Source organism: Pipistrellus kuhlii, unplaced genomic scaffold, assembly GCF_014108245.1.
Source record: "Pipistrellus kuhlii isolate mPipKuh1 unplaced genomic scaffold, mPipKuh1.p scaffold_m20_p_2, whole genome shotgun sequence".
In the NCBI taxonomy this organism is placed as follows: Eukaryota; Metazoa; Chordata; class Mammalia; order Chiroptera; family Vespertilionidae; genus Pipistrellus; species Pipistrellus kuhlii.
The window spans coordinates 98,302,128-98,317,210 of record NW_023425515.1 but is presented as its reverse complement, the minus strand read 5'-3'; the positions used below and the strand labels follow the sequence as shown (position 1 = coordinate 98,317,210).

The 15,083-nt window shown below is 39.4% G+C and overlaps 1 protein-coding gene across 5 annotated transcripts in view; it reads right to left on the bottom strand.

The window, feature by feature from the left end:
* PLOD2 (procollagen-lysine,2-oxoglutarate 5-dioxygenase 2) overlaps positions 1 to 15,083 on the bottom strand; it is a 215,285-nt gene that overhangs the window by 111,607 nt on the left and 88,595 nt on the right. For all 5 annotated transcript variants that reach the window (XM_045584113.1, XM_036443746.2, XM_036443745.2 and 2 more), the window contains exon 3: positions 13,631 to 13,767. In XM_045584113.1, the coding sequence (XP_045440069.1) occupies positions 13,631 to 13,767 (137 nt within the window). The remainder of the gene's footprint in view (positions 1 to 13,630; positions 13,768 to 15,083) is intronic.

The window sequence follows — 15,083 nt, the reverse complement described above, 5'->3', positions numbered from 1 at the left end:
ATAAGTTGTAGTGATAGATAATATATTATGTATATTTTTTGAACCAGGCCTGTATAGCTATGAACTTCCCTCTCAGGACTGCTTTCATTGTGTGCCATAGATTTTGGATTGTTGTGTTTCATTGTCATTTGTTTCCAGGATACTTTTATTTCTTCTTTGATCTCTTTGGTAACACAATCATTGTTTAATAGCATACTATTTAGCCTCCAAATGCTTGTTTTCATTGTTTTTTATTGTAGTTGCTTTCTAATTTTATGTCATTGTGATATAAGAAGATGTTTGATATGACTTCTATCTGCTTGAATGTGAAAAGGCTTTGCCTGTGTCCCAATATATGGTCTATCTTTGAAAAAGTCCCATGTACAATTGAGAAAAATGTATATTTTGGGGAGATCCAAGATGGTGGCTGACAGGATGATTTTGAAGGAGATAGTATGAGTGAGAGAGCATGAACATGTGAGGTGTGTGAGTGAGGGAATATTCCACAGGATTGTTGGGAACTGGCAGACCAGGCTCCCTTAACTCGACAGCCTCTACAACTGCTGAAATCTCTCCTGGGGTAGCTGGCTCTGCCGGAAAGACTACATCATCTTGAAGGGGAGAGAAGCTGTGATTGGGAGCCTAGCCTCACCTTCACCAACAGAGACCACGGACACCAACCAGGACCGTACAAATGCCTGGGAACAGTTGTCATAAACACCAAGACTACTGCCTCCCTGGCCACAAGTTCCTAAAAAGTTTGTCCAGGGGGAGAGAAAATGGCAGCTGGATGGGTACTGCACCTTCTAATGGAGCAGGTAGAAGAAAAAGCTGAATTGAATAACATCCATTCAGAATAGGTGAATTAAACACAGCTGTGAATGTGGTAGAGAGTGGACCCCATAACCAGACAACCTTAGAAGAGCAAAAATGGGGAGACAAAGAAGCAGCTCCAATACAAATAAAAAGGATGAATCAAACAAAATGGAGTGATGTAATTTGTCAGAGAAAGAATTCAGAATGGTCATAAGGACACTGAAAAGGATGGAAGACAAATACAACAACATGTGTAAGAACCAAGAGGAAATGAAGAATAACCATAAAGAAATGAAGAATGACATGGCTTCAGTAAAAAACACAAATGGAAAGCATAAACAGTAGACTAGAAAAAGCTGAGGACTATATCAGTGAGCTAGAAAACAAGGTAGAAAAAAATCCCCAAACAGAGAAGCAACTAGAAAAAAAAAAACCCTTAAAACTTAGGAGGAGAGCTTTGGAAGCCTTGGGACAATACTAAAGGAAACAATAGCCACATAATATGGGTGCCAGAAGGAGAGGAAACTGAGCAAGGAACAGAAAACCTGTTTGAAGAAATAATGACAGAAAATTTCCATGATATTGGTAACAAAAATCTCACACAAGTCCAAGAAGCTCACAGAGTCCCAAACGAGTTAAACTCAAAAAGGCCAAACCGTGACACATTATAATTAAACTAGAGGCCCCATGCATTAAAATTATAAAAGAATAGGCGTCCTTCATCTGGCTGTCAGCACTCGTATCTCCCCAGATCACCAACAGGCACCCGAACCCAGGCTTCCATTATAGCCACATCTTAGTCCAGAAGGTCATCCAGAAGTACATACTGAAGGATGTCAAGTCTAATTAACATATTATACTTTTATTATTACAGATTGGCAAACACCAACAGGAAAGTAAAAATTTAAATGCTGCCAGAGAGAGACAGAAAGTTACCTATAAAGGATATCACATCAGATTATCAACTTATTTCTCAACAAAAATACATCAGGCCAGAAGAGGATGGAATGAAATATACAAAGTCATGCAAGGAAGGAACTGAATCCAAAAATACTATATCCAACAAGGCTATCATTAAAAATTGAAGATCAAACCAGGAGCTTCATAGAAAAAAAGGGCTAAGGGAGTTTATTACCACCAAACTAGCAATGAAAGAAATGCTAAAGGGACTGCTTTAAAAGGAATAGGAATGGAAAAGGAAACAGGGCCATAAAGAATAAAAATGGCGACAAAAAAGTATCAATCAATAATAACTTTATTTTTTTATTTTATTTATTTATTTATTTATTTTGAGCAGGGGAGTCCTTTATTTAGCTTATTTTGTACCAGTTTGGCTATAAAAGTATATATTTCATTTTGAAGACTAAAGATGTTGCTTCCTATAGGTCAAGAGTAAAGAAAGTAACAGTGATCATTGGCCAATGTGCCTATATCAGCATGGGCATGGTTGAGCACAATCAATAATAACTTTAAATGTAAATGGATTACATGCCCCAATCAAAAGACATAGGGTAGCTGAATGGATAATAAACTATGACCTATATATCTGCTATCTACAGGAGACCCACCCACCTCAGAACAAAGGATTCACATACTGATAGTGAAGGAATAAAAAAAAAATTTCAGGCGCACAGAAATCATAAAAAAGCTAGGTTAGCAATACTCATATCTGACAAATTAGGCTACAAATTAAAACCTATAGCAAAAGATAAAGAAGACCACTTCATAATACTAAAGGGAGAAATTCAACAAGAGGATATAACTCTGTTAAACATATATGCACCCAATACAGGAGCACCAAAATACATTAAAAAAACAAACAAACAAACAAACAAACAAAAAACTTCTGGAAGATAATAAGGGAGAGATCAACAGCAATACAGTCATAGTAGGGGACTTTAATACCCCATTGACACCACTGGATAAATCCTCTAAACAAAAAAGCAGCAAAGAAATATCAATCCTAAATGAATCATAGATCAGATGGAATTAATTGACATCTTCAGAACATTTCTCCCCAAAGATACAGAATATACATTCTTCTCAAATGCACATGGACATTTTCAAAGATAGACCACATATTGGGAGAAAAGCAAAGTCTCTTCAAATTAAAGAAGATAGAAATCACATCAAGCATCTTCCCAGATCACAAGGGCATAAAATTAGAAAGCAGCTACAATAAAAACAATGAGAAAAAAAGCAAGCACTTGGAAGCTAAATAGCATGCTATTAGACTATGATTGAGTTTCAAAGGGATTAAAAAAAAAAGAAATAAAAGCATCCTGGTAACAAAAAACTATGAAAACAAAACAATCAAACAAAATTTATGGGACACAGTGAAAGCACTGTTGAAAGGGAAGTTCATAGTTCTACAGGCTTACCTAAAAAAGAAAAGAAAAAAATTGTTGGAGAGAGACAAAATGACAGCGAAATAGACCTTGTCCAGAAACAAATAGAGTGCCTGAAATGAGTGAAATTCAGCCCGAATTGGCAAAGGAGACGCAGCTGGTGAGACAGTTTGCAGGTGGAAAGGGCAGAGGTCCCCTTGGATGAAGGTGAAATCAAGAATCTAGGCAAGAGAGTCTGCTGGACCTCGGTGCTCAGAGCATCACGGAGAAATTACAGGGCAGCAAGCCACGTCCCTGAGGATAGGCAGAGTCTGAATGTGCAAAAGGGTCCATGGGACTGTGGAAGATAGGGGATTTGGGACCTTGGAATCTGGATTTTGGATCTGAGCTCAAAGGCAGCCCTGAAGGGATGGCCAGACCACGCAGTGCCCACAAGAGAGGAGCTTGTAGGTATGCAGTCCCTCTTCGCTCTGGGACCTGTGCCATTCCTCAGTGAACCTTGTTAGTAGGACCTTTCACATATAGGCACTTACCCATGGCTGAAGGTGTGGACTTGTGGAATCTGGGGAGAGTGGGCAGTGATCCAGGAGAGGTGGTAGCAAGTCTGGGTCATACCTGAGTCATACCTGAGCCCCAGTTGCCATTTTCTCTTAAGAGATAGTCCCTCCCTCCCAGTATTCAGGCAACTAATACAGCCACACCCATATCCCACTTTGAAAAATACAAAGAAATCTGAATACTCTCTGAGGTCTAGGAACTAGCATAAAGAGAAATCTTTAGCCTCAGCAACACAGATTGAGAAACAGTACAGTTCAGACAACTGGGATCATAAGCCAACCAAAGGAATGACACTTTGACTTTTTTCACTTTTATTTTTTTATTATCCCTTTTTTTTCCTTTTACCTTTTTTTCTTCTTTGTTTTCTGAATTTTGCTTGTTGCTTTATTTTCTATTTCTTTTCAAATTATTTTTTCCATTACTATTTTTATTTGCTATTTTTAATTTTTTATACCATTTTTTAAATCTTTTTTTTTTTTTTTTTTTTTTTTGTAAATTTATTATTACTACTAGAGGCCCGGTGCACAAAATTCATTCACTGGGGGTAGAGTATCCCTCAGCCCAACCTGCACCTTCTCCAATCTGGGACCTCACAGGGTATTTCCAATTGCCTGTTTAGGCCTGATCCCTGTGTGCCTAACTGCTCCCCTGCCAGCCCGATTGTCCCCAACTGCCCTCCCCTGAAAACCTGGTCACCCCCAAATGCCCTCCCCTGCATATTCCCTTTTTATTAGATAGGGATTTTTCTTTAACAGCCCCAACTGGTTTGGCTAGGTGGATGAGCATCAGCCTGCAGACACAAGGGTCCCAGGTTTGATTCTGTCAAGGGCATGTACCTTGGTTGGGGGCACATACCCAGTAGAGAGTGTTCAGGAGACGGCTGATCGATGTTTCTTTCTCATGAATGTTTCTAGCTCTCTATACCTTTCCCTTCCTCTCTGTAAAAAATCAATAAAAAAGAAATATTTAAGATTCCTCCATAACTGCCTGGCTGGTGTGACTCAGTAGTTGAGAGCCCAGGCTGCCACCACTGGCAGGAGATCACGCTTTGGGGGTGCCCAGGCTGCTGCCTCGGGCAGGGCATTGCGCCATGAGGGTGCATGCCCCTGCCAAGCTGAGACCCCAGCCCAGGCTGTTGCCGCTGGAAGGGGGTCCACTGTAGGGAGTGAATTTGCTTTTGTTTTTTATAAACAGTGAGGAGGGCCTCTAAGCAGCATTCCATCAGGCCACTTACTCTGCAGGCTCTCGGCGGCAGCCCTCCCTGAGCCTAGGGGATTCTGGAGGGGCTGAGAGGATTTGGCTCTGCCATCTTGTGGCTATGGGGCTGCCATTTTTGTCATGGAGTGATGGTTAATTTGCATATTACTCTTTTATTAGATAGGATTTTCCTCTCATTTTCCTCCTTCTCATCCACTTATTCCCTTTCTAATTCCTAATACTAAATTGAGGTCCTCCCATATTCATCCAATTCTTAACCTTACTTTCAATATATAAGTTCAGCTTCTACATATTCTGCTCCAACCCTCTTTGCTTGGTATGTGGTGTTTGTATTGTTTTTGGTTTATCTATTGGTTCTGTAGTCTCTTTCTCTCTTCCTCTCTCTCTCTGTCACACACACACACACACACACACACACACACATTCTCTTTTTTCTTCCTTTGCCTTTTATATCTTATCTTTTCCCTCTCTTCGATAGCATTTGTGTGCACTCTTTTCTCTGCCCTAACTCTCTTCCCAGGTGGTCACGTATATTGGGGTTATTGGTGTTGTGAGTACAATTGTGCTTAGTTCCCTCTGTGCTATGTCTTGTTGAGGTGAATTTTATCCTGTCTGGCCAAGGGGCTTGAGAGCAAGACACATAACAGACAACTGGAGAGAAAACTGCATCCACGAATGGGTCAATAACCCCCCAGACCCAACTATAGACAGGAAGAATGTGGCAGAGAGGAAAGAGAATGAGTGAATAAGGGAGTAAAAGAGGACTGTGTGGTCAAGGTGAGTGTGTGTGTGTGTCTGTGTGTGTGTGTGTGTGTGTGTTTGTGTGTGTTTGTGTGAATGAGGCACAGTTAGATCCCGCAGGACATTCAGGGGAAGGCTAAGCAGGTTCGCCTAATTAGACAGCTTCGACTACAATTGTAAACAGTACTGGGAGGCCACCTTGTCTTTAGAGGCCTAGCCTTTTTGAAGGGAAGAGCTGCTGTAACTGGATTCCCAGTCTCAACTTCACCCACAGTGCCCTCACTAAACACCTGGGATTCTACAGCCATCCCTGTCAGGGACCTGCTACCTAGGCTGTGATCCCAGCCAATGAGGCTCCTGCCACCCTGGGCACAGGCTCCTGTGAGTTCTGAAGCATGCTCCCCTCTGACCAGCCCAATACTTTAGCCCCAGGTCACTGCAACCACAAGAACAGCAGACACCGGAGCAGCCTGCTCCTGTCCAAGGAGTAGAGCCCCGTGAGCAACCTGCCCCAGGCCTAAGAACAGTAGCTTCATGTGGCCTGCCCCTGTCCAAGGAGCAGCAGCTGTGTGAGTGGCCAGTTCCGCCATTTGAGGAACAGCAACTATGCGAGCAACTTGTCCAATTTGAGGAAGAGAAGCCACTTGAGCATCCCACCCACAACTGAGGAAAGGCAGTCCCACACAGCCGGCCCCCATCTGAGGAGCAGCAGCTGCACCTAGCCCACATCCTGCACCTGTCCTAAGAGCAGCAGCTGTGCAAGCAGCCCACCTCCTTCAGAGGAGAAGTAGCTGTGTGAGTAGATAGCGCCCTTTCAATGAGCAGCAGCTGCAAGAACCGCCTGCCCCCATCAAAGGATCAGCAGGTGCGTGAGCAACCCACCCCCATCTGAGGAGCAGCAGCCACAGAAACAGCCTCCCACCATCTAAGGATCAGCAGTCGCATAAGCAGACCACCCATGACCAAGGTGCAGCAGCCTTGTGCAGTCCACAGTGGTCCGAGGAGTAGCATCCACACTGCACCTGTCCGAGGAGAAGGAGCTGGGTGAGAAACCTGTCTCTGTCCAAGGAGCATCAACAGCACAAGAAGCTCACTCCCATGTGAGGAGCAGCAACTGCACGAACAATCCACTCCCCATATAAGGAGAAGCAGCTGCACGAGCAACCTGCACCCATATGAAGAGCAGTAGCCTTGCAAGCAACCTGCCCCTGTCCAAGGAGCAGTGGCATCACGTGCAGCCCATCCCATCTGAGGAACAACAGCAGAACGCAGCCAGCCCCCATCTAAAGAACAGGAGCCACACGATCAGTCTGTCCCTGTCCCAGGGACAGCAGCCATGTGAGAAGCTGGCCCCAGCCCAAGGAGCAGGGGACACGAGTACAAGGAACAGCAGCCCCACCTTAGGAGCAGCAACCTCATAATCAGCCCACCTCTGTCCAATAAAGAGCAGTTATAAGTGCAGCCTGCCCCAGCAGCCAGAGGACAACCCACTGCTGTGAACAACACCCACCAGAGGAGCCACTGCCAACTGAGATGCATCTGCTACTGTGACTGCCTGAGGAGCAACCACAGCCCGAGAAGCCACTGCCACCCAAGGAGCAGCTCCTGCACACCTCAAATCTAGATCAGTTGGTGAGGCCAAAAATAGGTAAACAAAGATACCCCCAAAGGAAAGAAAAGGAGAAATTTCCAAAAAAGAAGCTAAGTGAAACAGACGCAGGCAATATGTCAGAAAAAAGAATTCAGAATAAAGGTCATAGAGTTCATAAATTGGATGGGGGGGGAAATTAACACCTTATGCAAGAGTCAAGAGGAAATTGATGAAAAAATCAACAACTTATGTAAGAATCAAGAAGAAATAAAGAGTGATATAGCTGCAATAAAAAACACCATGGAAAGTTTCACCAGTAGACAAGAAGTGGAGGGCCAAATTAGCAAACTATTAATAGAAGACAGGGAAGCAAAACACAGTCAAACTGAATTGCAATTGGAAAAAAAATTAAAATACAGGAGGAGTGCCCAAGGGAGCTATGGGACAACATAAAACTAAGCAACAGCTGAAACTGGTTTGGCTCAGTGTATAGAGTGTAGATCTGTGTACTGAAAGGTCCCAGATTCAATCCCAGGTTTGATTGGTTGTGGACACATCCCCGGTAAGGGGTGTGCAGGAGGCAGCTGATCAAGGTTTCTCTCTCATCAATGTTTCTAGCTCTCTATCCCCTCTCTTCCTCTCTATAAAAAATCAATAAAATATATTTTAAAAATAATAAATAAATAAAATATAAAGACTCACATAATTTTTAAAACAAAGACAAAAAACAAACAAAAAACAAACAAAAACATAACAAAACTAAGCAACATACAAATAATAGAGGTGCCAGAACAACAGGAAGAAGAACAAGGTTTAGAAGAACTATTTGAAGAAATAATGTCAGAAAACTTCCCTAATGTGGCAATGAAAAAAGTCACATAAGCTCAGAGATTCCCAAACAGGATGAACCCGAAAAGACCCACACCAAGACACATCATAATTATGATGGCAAATATTCAGGACAAAGAGACAATCTTAAAAGCTACAAGAGAAAGACAAAGAGTTATATACAAGGGAACTCCCATGAGATTATCAAATGATTTCTCAACAGAAACACACCAGGCCAGAAAAGAATGGAAGGAAGTCTACAAAGTGATGCAAACCAAGGGACTAAATCCAAGAATTCTCTATCCAGCAAGGTTATCATTCAAAATTGAAGGGAAAATAAGGAGCTTCACACACACACACACACACACACACACACATAAATAAATAAATAAATAAATAAATAAATAAATAAATAAATAAATAAATAATGCTAAGGGAGTTTATCACTACTAACCCAGCAATGCAAGAAATGCTAAAGGAACTGGTGTAAAACAAACAAACAAATAAATAAATAAATAAATAAATAAATAAAACAAGGAACACAGACACAAAAAATAAAAATTGCTACAACAAGTACATTTTAATAATAACTTTAAATGTAAATGACTAATGCTCCAATCAAAAGAAAGACAGTGAGTGGTTGAATGGATAAAAAAACATGACCCATATATATACTGTCTACAAGAGACATATCTCAGAAAAAGGGATTCATACAGATTAAAAGTGAAGGGATGGAAAAATATATTTCATGCAAATAAATACAATTTAAAAAGCTGGGATAGCAGTACTTATATCTCACAAAATAGAGCTCAAAGTAAAGGCCATAATAAGAAATAAGGAAGATCACTTCAATAATAATAAAGGGATTGATACAACAAGAGGATCTAACCCTGATAAACATATATGCACCCAGTGCAGAAGCACCCAAATACATAAAAATAAAATAAAAAATAAAAATAAAAATAAAAAAACTCCTGGAAGATATCAAGGGAGAGATAGACAACAATACAATCATAGTAGGGGACTTTAATACACCACTGACATCATTGGATAAATCATCAGACAAAAAAATCACCAAAGAAACAGCAATTCTAAAATTCTTGCTAGAACAAATGGACCTAATTGACATCTTCAGAGCATTTCACCACAAAGCCATGGAATATATGTTCATCTCAAGTGCACATGGGACATTTTCAAAAATAGACCACATATTGGGTCACAAGCAAAGTTTCCCCAATTTCAAAAAGATTGAAATCATATCAAGCATTTTTTTTCAGACCACAATGGCATAATATAAGAAATAAACTACAATAAAAACATTCCAAAAAAGTTAAACAATTGGAAGCTGAATAGCATGCTATTAAACAATGACTGGCTTATCAATGAGACCAAAGAAGAAATTAAAAACATGCTCAAGACTAATGACAATAAAAACACAACAATGCAAATACTATGGGACACAATGAAAGCAGTCCTGAGAAGGAAGTTTATAGCTCTACAGGTCTACCTAAAATAAACAAATAAATAAATTAATTAATTAATTAAATATTGCAATAAATCATCTAACTCAACAACTTAAAGAATTAGAAAGAGAGCAACAAGAAAAGCCCACAGTGAGCAGAAGAAAGGAAATAATAAATATAAGTGAGCAGAGATAAATGACATAGAGACAAAAAAATATATATATAAGAGCAGAGATAAATGACATAGAGACAAAAAAAATATCAATGAAAACAAGAGTTGGTTCTTTGAAATGATAAACAAGATTGAAGAATCTCTAGTCAGGCTCACCAAGAAGCAAAAATAGAGGACCCAAATAAACAAAATCAGAAATGAAAGAGGCAAAATTCCCATAGGAATAAAAAGGATTGTTAAAAAATACTATGAAAAACTCTATTCTAATAAACTAGACAACCTGGAGGAAATGGACACATTTCTAGAAAAATACAACCTTCCAAAATTCAATCAGGAGGATTCTAAAAATCTCAGTCTGCTGATAACTATGGAAGCACTTGAAGCAGTCATCAAAAAGCTTCCAGCAAACAAAAGCCCAGGGCGAGACAGCTTCAGAGGGGACTTTTACCAAATATTCAATGAAGAACTAAAACCTATACTTCTCAGACTATTCAAGAAAATTCAATAGGAAGGAACAATTCCAAGCTCCTTATATGAAGCCAGCATCACCCTAATTCCAAAATCAGATAAAGACAACATGAGAAAAGAGAATCATAGTCCAATATCCCTCATGAAAATAGATGCAAAATCCTCAACAAAATTCTAGCAAATCGGATTCAGCAGTATATCAGAAAGATCACACCCCATGAACAAGTAGGATTTATCCCGGGGATGCAAGATGGTACAATATTTGCAAAACAATAATCATGATACATCACGTAGTCAATTGAGAGATAAAAATCACATAGTCATATGAATTAATGCAGAAAAAGCATTTTAAAATATCCAACACCCTTTTTTGACAAAAACTCAAAGCTAAAATAATTTCCCCTAAAAACAGAAACAAGACAGGGATGCCTATTTTCACCACTCCTGTTCGATATAGTACTGGAAGAGCTAGCTATAGTGATCAGACAACAAGAAATCAAAGGCATCCAAATTGGAAAAGAAGTAAAACTGTCTTTATTCACAGATGACATGATATTGTACATGGAAAACCCCAAAGACTTCATCAAAAGTTTTTTAGACTTAATAAATGAATTTGGCAATGCATCAGCATACAAAATTAACACCCAGAAACCTATGGCTTTTTTACACATCAATAAAGAACTCACAGAAAGAGGAATGAAAAAAACAATCCCATTTATAACTGCAACAAAAAACTAAGATACCTAGGAATAAATTAACTAAGGAGTTAAAAGACTTGTTCCTGGAAAACTACAGGACATTGAAAAAAGAGATAGAGGAAGACATAAACAAATGGAAGAACCTACCATGTTCATAGACTGGTAGAATCAACATACTGGTAATTAAAATGCCCATACTACCCAAAGGAATTAATAGATTCAGTGCAGTCCCCATCAAAATACCAACAGAATATTTCACAGACCTAGAACAAAGTCCCCCCCAAATTCATCTGGAATACAAAAAAAGACACCAAATAGTTACAGTGATCCTGAGGAAGAACAAAGATGGAGGGATAAAAATACCATATTTCAAGCTTTATTACAAAGCCACAGTTCTCAAAACTGCCTGGTATTGACTTAAGAATAGACATATAGACCAATGGAACAGAACAGCAAACCCAGAAACAGACCCAAGCCATTATACTCAATTAATATTTGACAAAGGAGGCAAGAGCATACAACGAAGTCAAGACAGTTTCTTCAAAAAATGGTGCTGTGATATTGGGTAAGATTCATGCAAAAAAATGAAATTAGATCACCAACTTACACCATACACATAAACTCAAACAAACTAATGGGCTTAAATGTAAGGCAAGAAACCATAAAATGTTAGAAGAACCCATTGGCAGCAAAATGACATATGTCATAGCAATATCTTTAACAGTACAGCTCCTAGGGAAATGGAAACTCAGGAGCAAATAAACAAATGGGATATCAAAATAAAAAGCTTCTGTAGAGCAAAAGAAACCATCAACAAAAGAACAAGAAAGCCCACTGCAGGGGAGAACATATTTTCCAATGCTATTTCAGATAAAGGTTTAATCTCCAAAATTTACAGAGAACTCTTACAACTTAACAAAAGGAAGATAATCCAATCAAAAAATGGGCCGGAACCGGTTTGGCTCAGTGGTAGAGTGTCGGTCTGCGGACTGTAAGGTCCCAGGTTCAATTCAGGTCAAGGGCCTGCAGGGGAGGGCAGTTGGGGGGGACTCACCCCTGCAGGGGAGGGCAGTTGGGGGGGGCAGGTCTGCAGGGGAGGGCAGTTAGAGGCAATCAGGTTAGCAGGGGAGTGGGTAAGGCGTGATTAGGCGGGCAGGCAGAATTGATTAGGGTCAATCAGGCAGACAGGTGATCGGTTGGAAGCCAGGAGTCCTGTATTGTGAAAGGGATGTCCAACTGCCCTTTTAGGACCAATTCCACCAGGATAGTGTCTAAACAGGCAAGTCAGACATCCCTTGGGGGGTCCCAGATTGGAGAGGGTGCAGGCTGGGCTGAGGGACACCCTCCCCCACCATGCACAAATTTCGTGCACCAGGCCTCTAGTATTTAATAATAGAAATATTCCCAATATACAAGTTAACATCAGCTATACTACATCTCATGTTTCAAGAATAGGTAACTACAAGCAGGAATTATTTTTTTTTGTGTACCAGATATTAGGTAAATTTCAGAGATGCAAGTATATAGACCCTTTCAAAACTTTTAAGTGTTGATGGCATTAGGAGTTCACTGCATATATTTTCCTCTCAAAATTTATGCCTTTGCTATTTACATATTTGCATAAAAAGCATTAGTCTTACTTTCATCTGCAATAATTTGTGGTTTTGGATGTTCAAATTGTAGTAGAGATATTAAGAAACTTTCCTAAGTTAGAGGAGAAAGTGCATGGGGGTTTCAAATAAACAATCAATGACCAAAACATAAAAAATTTGAAAAGGTAGAAAAAGTGGAAAAAGGTGGACACTTGTGCCTCATTACTAGATGACATTATTAAAAACATGTAGGAAGATAAAGAAAAACAGAAGAGACTTAAAATTAAATAGAAGCAAAGTAGAACCACATATAAAAAAATATTTACACATTGAAAAGGCTTTACTCTTTCAATAAACACAGGTTTTATTATTTCTCAGTTATAACTTTACATGATCTATTTTCTCCTGGTTGACCAGAATCCCTTGAGTTACTCTCCTCAATAGAAAAGCTCAGAAAATTTATTTTAAGATATAAATTTCACAAAAGTGTTAGCTCATGCTATGTTTTCTCATTGATATTTATGGTAACTCATCAGATTTGATCATATTACATAATTATGTCAGAACATGGTTTTATGAGTAAAACCTACTTTTTAAAACAATGATTCCTTGTGAATAAAATTATTTAATATGTAATCTATAAATATGTGTAGAGGGCCAAATGGGAAGACACCTGGACATTCTTTAAATTGTTGCTGACTGGGCCCGGGATATTGACAGAATCATGTCAATTGCACTCCCGCCCTGGGAGTGCAGAAATGTTCTTAGTTCCTGGCTTGTGTTTGTCCAGCAGAAAGCAGTGGGTGGGATCTGGGCTCTCCCAGACTCCTTGTTTTCCTGTGAAGCCCCTTGTTGGATTGGAGTATAAATAGATGTGCTGCATGGCTTAGGAGGTCATCAGTCTGTCTCTTCAGCAGAGGAGGTCAGCGGTCGTCCCAGCTCCCAGCTTAAAATCTAACTCTGTGTCTTTTCTCTTTATTTCTATTATTTCTCAATCCCTGGGCACCTCCACTTAGAACCGGTTTGTTCATCTCTCTTTCTGTGCGGGACGCAGAAAAGGGAGATCCTAGCCACATTAGGCCCCCACACATATGAATTTCAACTCTTTTTTAAAAATAATCTAATGTAGACTTAAAAAGCATAGGTTATTTTTCTTACCATTCAGTAAACAAGACAATCAGATCCTCCTGACTGGCATAATGTTCCATAACTTCTTTCATTAATCTTACTTTTTGGCCTCCTCCAATGCTATTAATTCCATCACCACCTCTCCATTCTTCTCCTTGACCAAGGACCTATAAATAAAATCAACATTTTATCCCTGAACAAAATTTCCAATGATAGTACCATAAAAACTGTAAGTCATCAGTAATTTGCATAGTATTACACAGTAACCACTTTTTAAACATTTCACTAAATCATGAAACTAGAAAGCAAACAACATGATATCTAAGTCAGATCATAATTCTTTAATGTTTTCCACCCCATAAAAATACCATTCCCAATTTTATCATTCCAAAGTAGACTCTAATCTGGGAGAGGAGTGGGAGGTGGGGTGTCACAGAAAGTACTTCTCATATTTTATTTCTATTTGTCCAGATTTAAAAAAAAAAAATGAAGAGTTTCCATAACACTTTTCAATAGGGCAAAAAGTCAGTCTGAGAAACACTGAAAGCCGTTGAAGCTCAGTGACTCCTGATGGAGCCATAGACAGTTTTCCTACTGAAGCAGAATGGGTTTATGAGGGAAACACAAGGGGTGGGGGCATCAATCAAACACTCCCTTCTTTATACATTACCCTCGAAAGCTTAACAGTAATCCATCAATGCAAGAAAATGCCTAAACACAATTAATCAAAACTAAAACTGGAGTTTCTCTCAATAAGCAGATCCCTCCTGAATTAAAAGTGCAAGGTGACACAATGTGCCTGGCTGTGAGGGACCAAGTAGTATATGTGCCCCTTCCCCAAACATAAACCTTGTATCGTTGTTTCATCTGAAGATTTAAATTCCCAAAATAATGATATACTTGCAGATTTTTAAAATTAAGGTGGAATGAAATAAAAAAAAATAAATACAAAAGGAAAAGGTAAAATAAATTTAGAAAATAGTAGTTTCTATTTTATTTAACATTGAATCAAATATAAATATGGCTGGCAAAGTCCATGGACTCCCTCTAGTTATCACTTCATGAAGGTTGGAGGAAAAAGGTTAACCAAGAAAACAAACTGATATGAATCTGGATTAATACTGAGGCTAGTCTAGTAGATATTTTAATTTTGGCCCTAAAATCTGGCCTCCTGCCAGGCCGGTGTGGTTCAGTGGTAGAGCACTGACCCATGAACCAAGAGGTCACTGGCTCAATTCTCAATCAGGACACATGCCTGGGTTGTGAGCTCCATCCCCAGTAAGGGGCAAGCAGGAAGCAGACAACCAATCAATGGTGTTTCTCTCTCATCAATGTTTCTATATCTCCCTCTTCCTTCCCCTCTCTCTAAAATCAATGAAAACATTAAAAAAAAAAAAAAAAAAAAAAAAAAAAAAAAAAAAAAGTGGACACCTGCCCTGGCTGGTGTGCTTAGTGGTTAATATAATAGCCTGTGGATAGAAGG